Genomic DNA, 14,116 nt, shown 5'->3' with positions numbered 1-14,116 from the left:
ACTCAAAGTGCTCAGAAGTTAACAGATTAACAGCTTTTTTTTTTTTTTTTTCAAATTAACTTTATATACATACAGAGAATGAGATGGTAAATTTAAATAAATTTATGTTTACTGAATAGATATGTATTATCAGTTCTGTAACTGTCATGGTTGAGAGGCTGGCAGCTTATTCTGTGAAAAACATTCTAACATATAAAGACTTAAAAGCATGTCTAGTAAGCTACAGAAAAACACAGGTGGTTTACAGAATACCTGTGGGTCTTAAAAAATATTAACAACTGTTGTCACCAAATGTGAGCATAACACGAAAATGTTTCAAGAAGTTGGGCAGTGTGAGAGGCCTACAGGGGTTGCTTGTTGCAGATGGAGTTAAACACAGTCAAGTGTTACAGAAACAAACCAAGGCACATGGAAACAGCAAATGTTTTTGTTCTGAAAACTGGTGTTGAAGATTCAAAATCATTTACCTCTGTAATAAAACCCAATCACCTACTTTCCCTCTAGCATGACTTTAATAGTTAAAAATCACATCTGTGCAGTGTATTTTATTTGTTCACATTACCCTATTTGTGGTTAAAAACCACTTTATCTGACAGTTTAAAAGCATTCTTTTAAAACAAAAGAATTAAACACGGCTTCAGCTAAAAATCTGCAAGTTACATGGATGCAATATACAGGAGTATAAAAAAATCAACAGTATTCTGCAGAAAATATTCTCAAAACAGCAAACAAAGATTAGGCATATAGGCATGATCCTGAACTGAACAAATATGAGTTATAAAACAGCTAACAAAATAATAATAAAAAAAATCCTGAATATCTGTATAAAAGAAGCAAGGATTCAAAGTGCAGGTGCTCCCCTTTTAACATATTATTCAGTAAGCTGATATAGTATACTATTTATTTTATATAAAGTGACAGTGTTCTCAGTAAGATTTAAACATTCAGTTACATTATCTTGCAGATTTTTTTCATTATTTCTACTTTACACTGTTGTAAATGAAGACTTATGCAATACAGGTTTTTAACTTCTTAATCTAACAAGGATATAATAGATTGGTGGTAAAGGTTAGTTTTAAGAGCTAAGCTATATATGCTGTAGATCCAGCTATAGATTTTTTTTTTTTTTTAAACATCTTTCATTTTTTTAAAAGGGACTCCACCGATCTGTTTAGGTACCTGCATACACTGTATTTGGAGCACAACAGCAAGGCTTCCAAGTCTACTTGTTAGGAATACAGCTCCAGGCATGGTCATGCTGGAGAATTTCCCTTGGTGGCCACTGCTGGGTTTGGTAAAGCTGGAGGTGGCTGAACCCAGAGAAAGGCAAATGGGCTCTGAATCCTGTTGGAGCAAAAATCATCACATTTAACCACATTTGCCTGATATGCCAGCTAGGCTTGGAATGTACTTCTAATTTCTGAATGTACCATTCTCATGCAGGGGAAATTATGATCCAGGCAGTTATCAATGAAGTGATTTTTCACGTATTCAAAAAATAAAATTGAAGCATGCATTAAAAAAATGTTATCCTCTTTAAAAAAAAAATAGTGTATGAAATGAAGTTATACTTCTGGAATGCTGCCTGGAACTCTATTTCACCCCAAAGTCCTATTCAGGTTGACAGCGTCCCTTTAAATTTTAGGTACTTTCTGTTTTGCTTTGTTTCTTCCTCCCAATAATCAGATCTCTTATATGTGTATTTTAAAAATGCACATAAATTTCAACATTAAGTTTATGTTTAGAAGTTAAGAACTAATCTTTACCATTTTATATTGACAGAAAGGTTAATACTACACACACTTCACTGACAACTCTTATTTTTTTTTTTTGTACTTCGAATAAAATTTGCATTCGTGTAACATTTCCCACAGAAAGAGTGATTATATTTCAAGATAGTTAAGTTTGCACCCCAACATTTTCACATTAGTGAAAACAATCATATTTTGAAAATACCAGGGCCTGTGCCAGGTACTAATAAATACATAATAAAAAAAATAAATAAAAAAACCAACTGCCTTTTATCCCGACATAGTAGAGATTTCATAGTCACTGGCTGAGGTTATTGGTTTACCCATCATCCTTACATTTTTAGCATTAGTAATCCTAGCCATCATGGACACAGGCTTGTCAAAGTACCTAACCAGCGCTGGCTCAGTCAAAAGGGAGGCTAAAAATTGTTCAAAGGTGATGGCCCAGTCTCTGTCAATGCTAGTGCTTCTACGAAGAGAAGTGGTGTGGTTGCTCCGTACTAAAACGGTGTCTTCACCGATGTCCTCGCAATGCAGCTTTTCTTCTTCGTGTGAGCCTGCACTCAGTACCGAGTAGGAGGACATCGAACTATCATCTTTTGTATCATCATCGGAAATGAGCATGGAAGAACAGGCTCCGTTGTCCCTGGGAGAAGAGTCTTCAAGCTTAATGTCTTCCATCTGCATGCCCAGGGTGCTGTCAGTGCAAACTGCCTCCTCATCGGTGGTGGCAAGGCTGCCTTGGAATGGCTTGTGCTGTTCAAGGGGGTACTGCTGGCTGTCTTTTTTCTGAAACAGCTCGCTCTGAATAGTTTTGCTGCAATTGTTACTGCTGCTGTCTGCCTCTTTTGTGGGCTGCACTGTGAAGAGCTTACCAACTTCACCTATCTCCAAAAGCAAGCTTGTCACAGCAGCAGTAGCATGGTACAGATCTTGCTCATTGGGGTCTTCACTGAACATATTATACATTGTCTTGCACAGTTCAATGAACTGTCCCTAAGCACAGAGGGAGGAAACATAATGAGAGAGCAGGAAACAAATTCAGCTTTTGAGATCAGTTTAAAAGAAGTTTGGAATGGAGGGCAAGACACAATTGTTTATATGATTAAACTGAAATTGAAAATACTCTGTGTATAGTCTAGAAAGCATTTGCTATGATTAGACAGCCAGATGTGCTGCTGCCTGTCTGTCTCAGCTATTTACAATAAAGTGCTGGTGGTTCCTTACAATATATGATAAATATATCTCTCTGCAGCCACAGGAGGGCAACAGAGGGTGAGCAGTGAGACAGCATTAATTTTGGTGGGTTTTCTTGTTGGAAGAATGCTAAGTATAACTAATGGCTTGATAAAACTAATGAGAAGTAATGAGAAATGCCGAAAGTGACTGGCAGTACTCTCTTAATTGGCAGTGGTAACTCAGTTCAATGCAAGCCTTTCAAAATTCAAAACTGACTAATAGGAAGGAGATTTGCTTAGGGCTACCTAAGGTAAGAAGTACTGTTCTAGAAGGAGTACACCTTCCCTATATGCTCTGTAAGGAACAGCTGTCTCACTGGGTCTTTATCCTCCTTCACTACAATAAATCTAAGGCGAATAAGACTGACAGTATAAATTACAAAATGCAAAATGCTTCTTGCATGTAATGTGTATTAGACATTATGTGGTAGCTGGTAACATTCTGTATCCTATCACCCTTTGTCTGGAGATCTAAATAAAAAGTTATCATTCCTATCTGTGCATCTCACTTTTAGGATATTATGGGAGCTGAATGCTAGTATATTGAAGAGAATTAACTTCTATATTCATATAGAAGTTATATATATATAAAGTTCTATATATATTCTATATTCAGCTGACTGCTGTGTTGGTAAAAATAAATAAATAAATACAACATTTAATTAGCATGAATGTATTAATATTTGTAAGTATGCAAAAAAAAAGTTTAAAGTTCATGAAAAATATGTGTCAGCAGAAGTACCTGATTCAGCCTGGGCAAGTCCTTTGAGTTTTTTGCTTTGGATTTATTCTCTTGGCTCCACATTCTCAGGTAGTTTCGATTCTCTTGTGAATTCTTCTTGCCTACTGTTAACAAAGTAACCAGAGATGCAGAAAAAGTCCATGAAGAAACCTTAAATTAATATTTTTTTCCATTTTCAAAAGGAGCGTTTTGTCAAGAACTGAAAGATGTAGTTCAAAGGGAGACACCATGCATACCTTTGTCTGTTTTCAGACTCACTGTAACAAACCCATCGTCTACTCCCTGTTTGTTCCTGCTGTCTAGGCCAATGACTAGGAAGCAGAGGGGTGGGGAGAGAGAGAGATTAGTGTAGTCTTAGAAGCATATATACATTTCTTGTGTACAGTGCAAAATAAAGAAAATGTTCGCACTACAGAAAATGCAGAGTAAAAATGATAAGACTAAACCATGATTTTTGCTTATTCTAAAATGTGCCCACAAATCCCTTATAATAATATAAATACTAACACAGGGACCGTCCTGGGTTCTGTTTGTGTAGTACAATGATTATTAGCTTGTGTTACCAAAACCCAAACAGCACCTAAAGAAAATCAACTGAACTACATTTTGGTATATCTGTTGGCTCCAGTTTTCAGAATTTCCTAAGTTCAGTGATCCAAATATATCATGAAAGCCAATATATTTATTGCCATTCTCCATCAAGAAATGTTATGCTGCAGTTATCACAAAATTAATTCCATAGTAACACACTGAAGACATTATTCTGAGAGCATTTATCCAAAGCACAATCCAGGGGACCCCTTAGTATACACACTCTAAGGATACCAAATTACATACAAAGGCCACATACTTCTTTTTACAGAAAATAGTTCGTTTACAGTGTATAATCCAATAAAAAAAGGAGATTTTTCAAAAGGCATGGTGTTTGAAATACATTTTGTTATTTTCAGGCCCAAGACAAAAGATGCCTACCGTGTGTACATTCTGGTGTAATGTCTTCAAAAAAGTACTGTGTGGCTTCAAAAGCAGAGTCTGGCTCTTCTTGCTCAGGGGATGGATCTAAACAATATCATAAAACTCTATTTCATTAAAAACTCAACACTTTAATTTTAAAACTAGAACATATTCCCATTGATAAGAGTTTAGAATTTCATTTTCTAGAAGTAATAGAGTGAGGATGTGAAAGGTTGGGGATCATCTGTATTCAACTCATGCAAAATGAATCAACTGGATCTACTACTACCTTGTTATTGTTGTTCCCCTACCCTGAAATCCATCTCTGTCTGACTCATTAGTAACTCTTTGCCTTCAGAGGCTGGCTTGCCTGTCTTCCCAGGTCTAACTTCCATTACATTCTTCTGTGCAGCTCAGCATGTCCTAAAAAGGATGTGAACCCTTTCCTAGTTGGCAACAGTCTATTGTGATATGGTATGAGCTTACCAGCTCCTGAATACTAGAACAGACATTCTTAGAGATGGATCTCTTCTGCTCCATAAATTTTTGTTTGTTTGTTTCTAGTTAAACTAGAGAGTCACTCAAGCCTACCTCTAGCAAACCCAGACGTGAGCAATCAAAGCACAAGGAGTGAACGCACCTGTGAAATGATCTGGATTTTAAAACAGTCTCTTTCTGAAAACATTTAACCAGCCCAGTGGGAAATGCTAGAAGGGCTGGAGACAGAAACAAGTAACCAGGGCACACAGGAACACTTGAAGCTAGCTTTACTATTAAAGAAAGTGTATTACGAAGTGTATTATTAAGAATACATATTTGTTGTGCAGGGTGGAAGTCACCAAGCCCAGGTAAACTTGCAAGAAACCCATACAAATGGCCTTTTTGTGACAGGAGCAATAGAGGACTGTATGGTGCTTTCAGACTTTCTAAATCCATTTCTGACTAAGGCAACAGATCTCTTATTTTACTATTGCATAAACAAATAAAATAATTTGTACAAATTAATTTTAATTGGGACAGCTAGTTGTTTATAACTCTCCTCCAGATTTCAGTTCTCACCAAAAAGCAAGCTATTTTAATATAATTTACTTACCAGGCAAAACATGCATTTTATACAGCAGCTTTAGCTTCTCTGTAAGATCTCCATGGCATGCTGCACCTAAACAGTATTATATACAACATGTTAGTATTCAATATTCAATACTATTCTATTTATTATTGCTACAATATTGCATTTACAAACGACTAAGTTCACTCTGGCAAGTGCTATACTCCCTTTACAGCCCAAGACAGATCATAAAGCAATCATTTGAATTCAAAGATCATACAGTCTGTGGTAGAAATACCAAGAAAACACAGACCAACTTACTTTGAATTTTATACTTCAACCTTAGGTTCTTCATGTCTATTCTTCAAATGTCTATTTTGTAACTCTTAAAAATATCCTATGATCATCATATTGCTACTAAGAAAGGCCTCCAGCTAAAAGTTAAGAAGACATTTTTGTGTAGACTTAATCATTCCTGATATGAGGATCCAATAACAATATCACATAACTTAATGTTTATGAGGGGAAAAAAAAAAATCAAGCAAACACTACTCATCATCCAGGAGCTAAACTGATGTTTATGCAATACCCTCTATCGAAATATCCACTTCAAAGCCTTTCTGGCCTACGCTAAAATTAGCTATATGAAATCCAAGCAGTCTGTTACAGACTCTTGTATTAATTAAGTTGATGGTAGTTACTTTGAAAGTACTGAAATGACCTCTAACCAGACTTCTTCATAAATCATGCTTTTTATGACATACAAGTCATAACATCTTTCATTAACAAGGTTAAGCAGAGACTTGTTTTACCTTACACTGTCAACCAACCTCTGCTATGCAAACTACAACAAAGTATGGATTGTACAGTCACAGTCTATAGAAAAGCTTATGATTGCAATAAACACATTTTAGGTTGAAGAAATAGGTGCATCTACATTAGCCATTTTGCTTGTAACCTGGTGCCTTTTTTAAGTGTAAAAACTCCTTCTGTTCATATCTGGTATACAACACTGTGCAGATGATGTTTTCTCTTCTGGTGAAACGATGCCTTAGGTTATGCACACAGGTACCATGTGATGTGCTGCACCAGTAAAGGTGGCGTGAAATAACCCAAGCACAGAACAGGCTGCAGTTCTGAGTCCTCCAGCAATGGCTAGGGATGCATTCACCAAAATAGGATTCAGGACACAGGGTATCTTGTGACATCTGTTGGCTGCTTCTTCTCCCTGTCCTCAGGTGTGATGAGAATTGAAAAAGCTCAAGTGTTATTGCTTTTTGCTTTTTTCCTCAAATAGACAAATGTGTGCTTCCTAATGCCAGGCCCTTTTTCTCCTCAAAATGTACACGAATGAAGACAATACAATGCAGGACAAGATACCATCTGGATGCTCTTAGACCCTCTGGGTCTCTCCTGGGAATAGGTCAGAAAGCTTTTGCAAAGGGAAGAACAGCCGACTGGCTAGTCTCCCGTTACACTATGCAGGTGCCAAGCCTTTTCTGTGCATAATGTCATACGTGCACAGTTTTTCTGTCTTCTTTGAGACCATTAACAAAGTAATTAAATGGATTAGAACTTTGTTCTGTTAATATAAAAATGAGTAGCAATATACAAGTGTTGGCCTCAGTTGCCCCTCTCATGAACACACGTAGAGGGGCCCAGAGTACATGTACAGTAGTTAGCTCACAAAAGGATCATTGGAGGAGTGGTGAGGTTAACACACTGCTTCCTCAACATTCTCCTGCCAGCGTGCTTCAAGAAAATCTTTTCAGAAAAAAAATACACTCAGATACTCCTTTAGACATGCATTTTTCTTGGTGCTGACTTCTTCGTGAGACCAGCAAGAGCTGCAAGCACTAGCAGTTACTGAAAAGGTAGAATGGCCACATGCTCCAAGAAGGCAGTATTGCACAGAACCAGACACTTGATGGGAGGCAGGGGGCCACTTTGAGTCCACATGGAAATCTCCCTAGTTTACTGGCATCCTGAGTCAACAACAGATATGTTTCAATCCAGTGTGGTATGGGGTTGCAGGTGAGCTTCTTCATGAGCGAATATCCCAAATAGCTCGTAACTAAGGATGACAGCTGCACTACTCCTACAGCAAACTGATTAAGACACCTTTTTTTGTTTGAACATCCAGTAACATGATACAGGGCAAAGGTACAGCAAGAAATGCTAGGTTTTTCCATCTTTGCTCCGCTGAGGCCTTAGAGGCGCCTGAAGTAGGAGGTTCTTAAGCTGTTCACTGCAAGGTTTATGAAAAGGATTCCCAGTTGTAATTACAACTCTCTCATACCCCAAGCATTTCATGCTAACATGGAAGAGGGAACCATGTGGCTGTGCTGGCACACAGAACAGCCCTTCATATTTATGTTTCATGTAGCTGCTGGAAGGAGTCAGTAGCACCAAAGAGAGGCTTTGAGGGAGCAAATCCTTGTGGCTACATGGATTAAAGCCATTGAAAGACAGTAGTGAAAAGGAAATGCGTCAGAAGCCAGGGTTGTGTCAGCAGGCAATAAGCATCCTCCAACATGGTCCAGGAACAGGAAACACATGAATAGGATGTTTGTTTAGGAAAGAGGAACTCAACTAAGCAGTGCTGGAGTCCAATAGTGCTGTATGGACAAAACAGCAAGAGAAGATGCTGCCACAGGTCACCTTCAGAATACCCATCCCTCTGACTACACGCTCCAGGGCATTGACAAAGAAAGGCCACACAGCCCTCTGGTGAGAAGATAGGTCTTTCTCCAGCAGATGCTGCTCGGTGTTTGGGTAACTCTCCTAGCCCAGGCATACTGGGGGGATGAGGCAGACTAAAGCAGCTGTTGTTCGCAGAAGTTTAAGTCCCCAGACGTAGAAAAGTAAACTCAAACAAATCCCATGCTGTTTTTGTTGACTGAATTCTTTGTTATCATGAATGTGTTGCCTTATGGAAAAAAAGGGGTGGGGTTGAGGTTGATTTTTAAGTTTCAACATATTCCACATTGGGCTTGATTTCTGAAAACTGTGTTTTCGTTAAATTAGCAGTTTTGTCTGCTATGCCCATCAAAGGTTTTAGTTCAGTCATGTTGGCTTACAGAGGCACACATTAGCACATTTTATGTTTATTTCTGTTCACACTGTTCAATATTGTTCCTTGTTCTCATTAGTCATTATTTGTTCAAAAAATTCTGTTTGAACCAGTAACAGGCTGACTGTTACTAACAACATCCTGCAAGCACTAACCCTGGGTCATGTCGCAGAAGGCCATCATGGCTACCTGGCAAACAGTCTCAATTCAGAAGTGCAGCATGGTGCACTGTTTTTTGTATACAATCAGTTTTGCTGTCACATAGCTATATTCTGCAGCGGCAAAGGAACAGGTATTACCACCGCTGTAAAGAGATTTTATTGCAAGGCTGCATTTACAGCCCTAATACTTAAATGCTCTCACACTCAAAAAAAAAAAAAAAAAAAAAAAAAAAAAAAAAGGCTAGGGCAAACAATAGGCTGCCTTGAACTCAGCCAGGACTGGGCTGAGGTGTTAGTCACTTACAGGAACTAACAGCTCCTGCTTTATTCAAAAAAAAGAGGTAGCAAAAGTGTTAGAAGGGCAACTGAGATCATGGTGTGCAGTTTTCTGAGAAAAAGTTGTTCTCCTCGTACAGCTGCAGGCATGCATGACTGCTACTCAGAAGCAACCTACTCTCCCCAAGGCAGCTCCTCTTGCTTTCAGATGCCAGAGACAAAGTCAAAGTTTTTGGGGATTTTTCTGCCTTACAGACAGGAGGGAAAAAAAAGTTTTCTCCTATCTGCTGACAGGACTGCTTTCACCACATGGTCACCTCTTATCTCCTATGCCTAGCTGGGACAATACTTCCGAACCCTGTTCTATTATGTCAGCTTCTGCTTTACAAAGGGTGATGGTGGTTTTGTTTCTGAATTTAATGTCCATCTCTCCCTCTCTCCTATCCTGTTTCCAGTTTTGCTACTGCACTGAATGCAAATTCTATCCTGTTTCTCTCTGGCTGCCAGCACTGCTTCTTTCTTCAGGGGCAAGCAAAGCCAACATCCTCACTCTGTCCTCCCCCCGCCCCGTTGTGCATATAAACTTCTCAAAATTCATCTTGTTTCTGAACAGTGAGGGGAACAAATGCTGTCTCTCTCCCTTTTCTAAAGCTGGCAGCACTGATAAAAGGTACGCACTCCCAAATTTCCAAAAAAGTTTAAGGAGCAGATGACAGAATGTAACTCAAAAACGTACAAAAATGTACATTTAACAATTAAATGTACATTTAACTCAAAAATGTACAATTTTTTTTTATTATTTTTATTTTTTAAGAAAGAAAAAGACTTCCCCAAAGGAAATACTTTGATTAGAAGTAACCACACCATTAAGCACACAAGCTGCAGGACAGTTTTGTGAGTCAGTCATCAGGGAAATCCAGGCAGCTGTCCACAGAAAATAAGTAACAGCAGTGTTTTGTGAAGTAGTGTTTTTTTCATGTAATCTTTAACTATAAAATGCAACCAAAAGCAAAGTTCTAGAAGGTTACAAGTTCCCTCTGAGAATTCATCTTTCATACAACACCACTTCCTTCAGATGGTATCTTGAATTGCTAGCCCTTCTTCAGAACCAAGCCCACCTACAAAAGGTTGCATCAAGGTAGAACAGAGCTACAGCAAAAACAAGTCAGTTGCAGACTGGACGTAGGCTGTAAAGGGCTCCAGTTAAGCCACAAAGCACTTTGGTATGGTGGCACTGATGATGTCCCACAAGCATCCTCTTCTTGGATTAAGTCTTTTAGATGCACATGTACTTCAGTGGCAAGCAGAAAGAACACAGCTGAAATGGTCATGTAAGGTATCACTTTCCACCAGAAGCTGAGGAATTGAGTGGAAAAGTAGGCAAGTCTTACCAACCACACCAGAGAACACCACCACCATCCTTTTTGAAGTTTTTGTTTTCTGACTGTTCTCACCAGCACCCACTGAGTATAGAAAATCACAGAAGGAGAAACTATTCACTATTTTCTTTACATCCTTCTTAGATAATCCTGAGAAATATCCTGTGGGCAACAGCCTAGAGGTACCTCCACAATAGAAAGGAGGTTTCAGACCTCCTAATGGCAAATTGTTCAGCTGCCAATTCATATGAATTAGGTGCTTTTAGAATCCAGAGAGAAACAATCTTTGTTATAAGCGCACTCCCAGAATTTTCTTCTTTGGATTCATAAGGTTATAAGTGAAGCACTCCCTTAGGAATTTAAGGGAGACCTACAGCTGAGCTCTCAGATGGGCTTCCTGGTAGAGCTGTGAACATCACTTCAACTACATATGGGGTACAGGCATGAGGCCATAACCATCACACTGTGGGTGCACAGAGAACCACAGTGAAATGCACATTGTGGGCACTGGGTCCTAATGTGTATGTAGTTCTTGTTCGTGTGTGGTCCTTCTCCCAGTGCAATACACCACTGCCTAATTTAGATGCACCTACTGAGTCCAACCTGAACCTCTGTGGGAACCACTGCCACAGGCATGATCAAGGTAAGTCCACAGTAGCATGTACAGCTCTTAAAACGCAGGTGGACTGACTTATGCAAACTGGCATATGTCAAACAAACTCATTATTGGATGACTAATAAAGCTTCTGTTTGTGACAGACTGGATCCCCTTTAGAAACAAACTGATTTGATCAGATTATTTCAAGAGTGCTATGAATTCTCCTTACTTAGCCCAGACACAAATTCACGGAAGTTGATGAGCAAGTCTCCATTTTCATCCAGAAGCCTGAATAAGCGTGCAGCTAATACATCTGAATGAGTTCCACATGCCCAAGGAAAGAGAAGAGCAAACATTCCCTTGAACTGTTCAAAATCAATACGGTACTGCTCCAGATAAGGCAGGCTGGGATCATGCCGGTCAATAGCATTGCTGTTTCCTCCCCAGTAGCAGCTAGTCAGATGTTCTGCCTGAACACAAGGCAAATGCTGTGAGATTGTCATCACCTCTATAAACAACTCATCACTTAGCAATGATAAAAGAACAAATCTCTTACGTGCACCCTCTTAACACAAGACTAGCAGATGTATTTCCATCTACCTAGCCCTTGCAATTCTGCAAGAGATTTCTCCTCTAACCAGCATAAAGTCACTTCACTCTATTAAAAAAAAAAAAAAAAGGGAAAGAAAGCAAATCTTCTTCTGCCTCACATATGGATGAAACATGAAATACCTGTTTTGAACTGAGCAGTAAGCAACTGTGATTTATGCATATACACAGGTAGGTCATGCTCAGTCACCCCTTTCAACCTCACCACACAAAGTCAGGAAGAGGGGAAGTCTCATGAAATCTTTACTTCCAGAGTGCATGTAAACCAGTATGTACAGCCAATTACTAAGGTATCACTGTATGCCACTATATCTCCATACAATATGTTAAAGTATTAACAATGGCAAAAATCAGCTAGTGTGACATGAAAGTACCATTAATAGAATAAAATGATTCCATGATCAATTCTAAAACTTAGGCATAGAGAGATATACATAAGTTTCTAAAGACTGATCAAAAACCTCTATATTCACTTTTTTGTAATATTAGTTTACATCAGCATATTCCTTTTTTTTTTTTTTTTACCCCCTCAGACAAATCACTTAGTGCATTACTTCTTTCCTGAGCTTTTAAAGCCTTTTTTTTTTTTTTTTTTGTATATTCAGCAATCTAGCAGCTAACTCAAGTTTGCATTAAGATATCTGATGGTAACTCACACCCTCAGCCTGGCCTTGAGAAAACTAAAATACCCAATCCCATACCAGATTTAAACATTTGCTTTTCCTGCAAGCACAGGATCACTTCAGCTTTACCTTGAAAAGAGCATATAGTTCCTCCAATTCATCGATAGTAAAAGAAGTCTCCGTCACAATAGTTCGTACCTTTTGAAACATAACGTTAACAGATAGAGGTTTGAAACCCATGTATCATGAAAAGTTAATTTAATTTCAGAAACTGACAGACCTTAATCTCTGTAAATAACATTACTTCTGTACTTACCACATTGCGCTTTGTAGTATCTTCAAGGGTTTGAATAACTTTCAGTCTTTGTTTGAATCTCATTTGTTCAATCAAATCTGCTCGGATACTTCCAAATTTCTTAAGACAAAAAAAAAAAAAGAAAGAAAAGGAGCATAGGATAGTTTGGGTATTAGTACTAGGCTTTACTTTGATGTATTCAATATATGAATTTAATTTTGTGAAGGATCATAAGTGGTACAGTTGAAACTGCTGCTAAGGCACTAAGCCATTTATTTTTCTAACACATTATGAAGTTATGAAGGCTTCAGAAATTTTGTCACTAGGTTCTATTTTTCCCAAATAACTTATTTTATTTTGAAAGTACTTTATTAAGTTACAAATCCTCACATTTCAATCTCAGTAGTTAGAAATTTCCATGGCAAATCTCTGAACAGATTGTTTCAGAACTCCTTCTGAAGGGTTTTATTTCAGCTTCTCCTGGAACATCTTTTATTTGCCACAACACAAAGAAGGTATTCAGACTAACTGGATCTGTAACAGCTGATACAGGACAGTACAGCAGTCCTTACATTCCTAAGCATCTGAAACCAAGCAACAGGAATGCAACTTCAATTAGGAAGAAGATTCTCAAAAGTGACTAAGTCTTATTTTCAGAAGGTTTCCTCCCTTGCCCCCCGCAATGCATGAAGCGGTCTCAGGGAGCTCCTAGATACACTACAGAAGCATCCTAGTGGAAAGCCTACTGGGAATAACATTCCATGCTCTCATATGTAGAGGAATGACTACTGTCTAACATTTCTTTTTTTGAATTACAAGTTTTTTTGCCATCAAGAAAACACCTGTAACATACTTAGAAATGCGCATAAGAGCAGCAAAAACAATAAAGCTACCTGTAAAACTAAGAGGGGGTGTGGAAAGATTGATTTATATTGCCAGTTCAATTGCATATAGCACTTTCTTGTGTGGCCAAGTTAGCACTAAAGTTGTGATGCTTCTTTATCACGTACCTTAGGAGTAAAAAGATTTTTATTTAAAAAATATTCCAAGCACATAAACAAGTAAGTCTAGATAAACATCCAAGAACATCAAGTACCACAGAGGTCACGAAATCTTGAGAAGAGAGGCTTTTTGTGCCTCTGAAATAACATCTAATCCAGTAATCAGGGACAATTCTCTGGTTTGGAGGAATAAAAGGAATTAAGTACATGACAACTCTGGAAATCTGAATTTACAGTCCATTGACAGCTAGTAAATAATGCACAGGCTTCTAACTCTGTAGTGATTTTGCATTATTTCAGTCACTTCTACTGTAATTATCACAATACCATGCTCCTGAATTGATTACCAAATTCAAAGAAAACATACA

The 14,116-nt window shown here is 38.2% G+C and overlaps 1 protein-coding gene across 2 annotated transcripts in view; it reads right to left on the bottom strand.

The window, feature by feature from the left end:
- Positions 1-493: 493 nt before the first annotated feature.
- Positions 494-14,116, bottom strand: part of TBC1D9 (TBC1 domain family member 9) — a 51,594-nt gene continuing 37,971 nt past the window's right edge. The window contains exons 14-21 of one of the 2 annotated variants that reach the window (XM_035326318.1): positions 12,769-12,867; positions 12,582-12,650; positions 11,450-11,690; positions 5,779-5,844; positions 4,704-4,790; positions 3,968-4,042; positions 3,732-3,835; positions 494-2,747 (exon numbers count right to left, since the gene is read on the bottom strand). In XM_035326318.1, coding sequence (XP_035182209.1) covers positions 2,022-2,747; positions 3,732-3,835; positions 3,968-4,042; positions 4,704-4,790; positions 5,779-5,844; positions 11,450-11,690; positions 12,582-12,650; positions 12,769-12,867 — 1,467 coding nt within the window. In that variant the 3' untranslated portion in view covers positions 494-2,021. The remainder of the gene's footprint in view (positions 2,748-3,731; positions 3,836-3,967; positions 4,043-4,703; positions 4,791-5,778; positions 5,845-11,449; positions 11,691-12,581; positions 12,651-12,768; positions 12,868-14,116) is intronic. The other variant, XM_035326319.1, reaches the window with a different exon arrangement.

Source organism: Oxyura jamaicensis, chromosome 4 (genome assembly GCF_011077185.1).
Source record: "Oxyura jamaicensis isolate SHBP4307 breed ruddy duck chromosome 4, BPBGC_Ojam_1.0, whole genome shotgun sequence".
NCBI lineage: Eukaryota > Metazoa > Chordata > Aves > Anseriformes > Anatidae > Oxyura > Oxyura jamaicensis.
The sequence above is the reverse complement of the archived record's forward strand: the minus strand, read 5'-3'. Positions and strand labels throughout refer to the sequence as shown.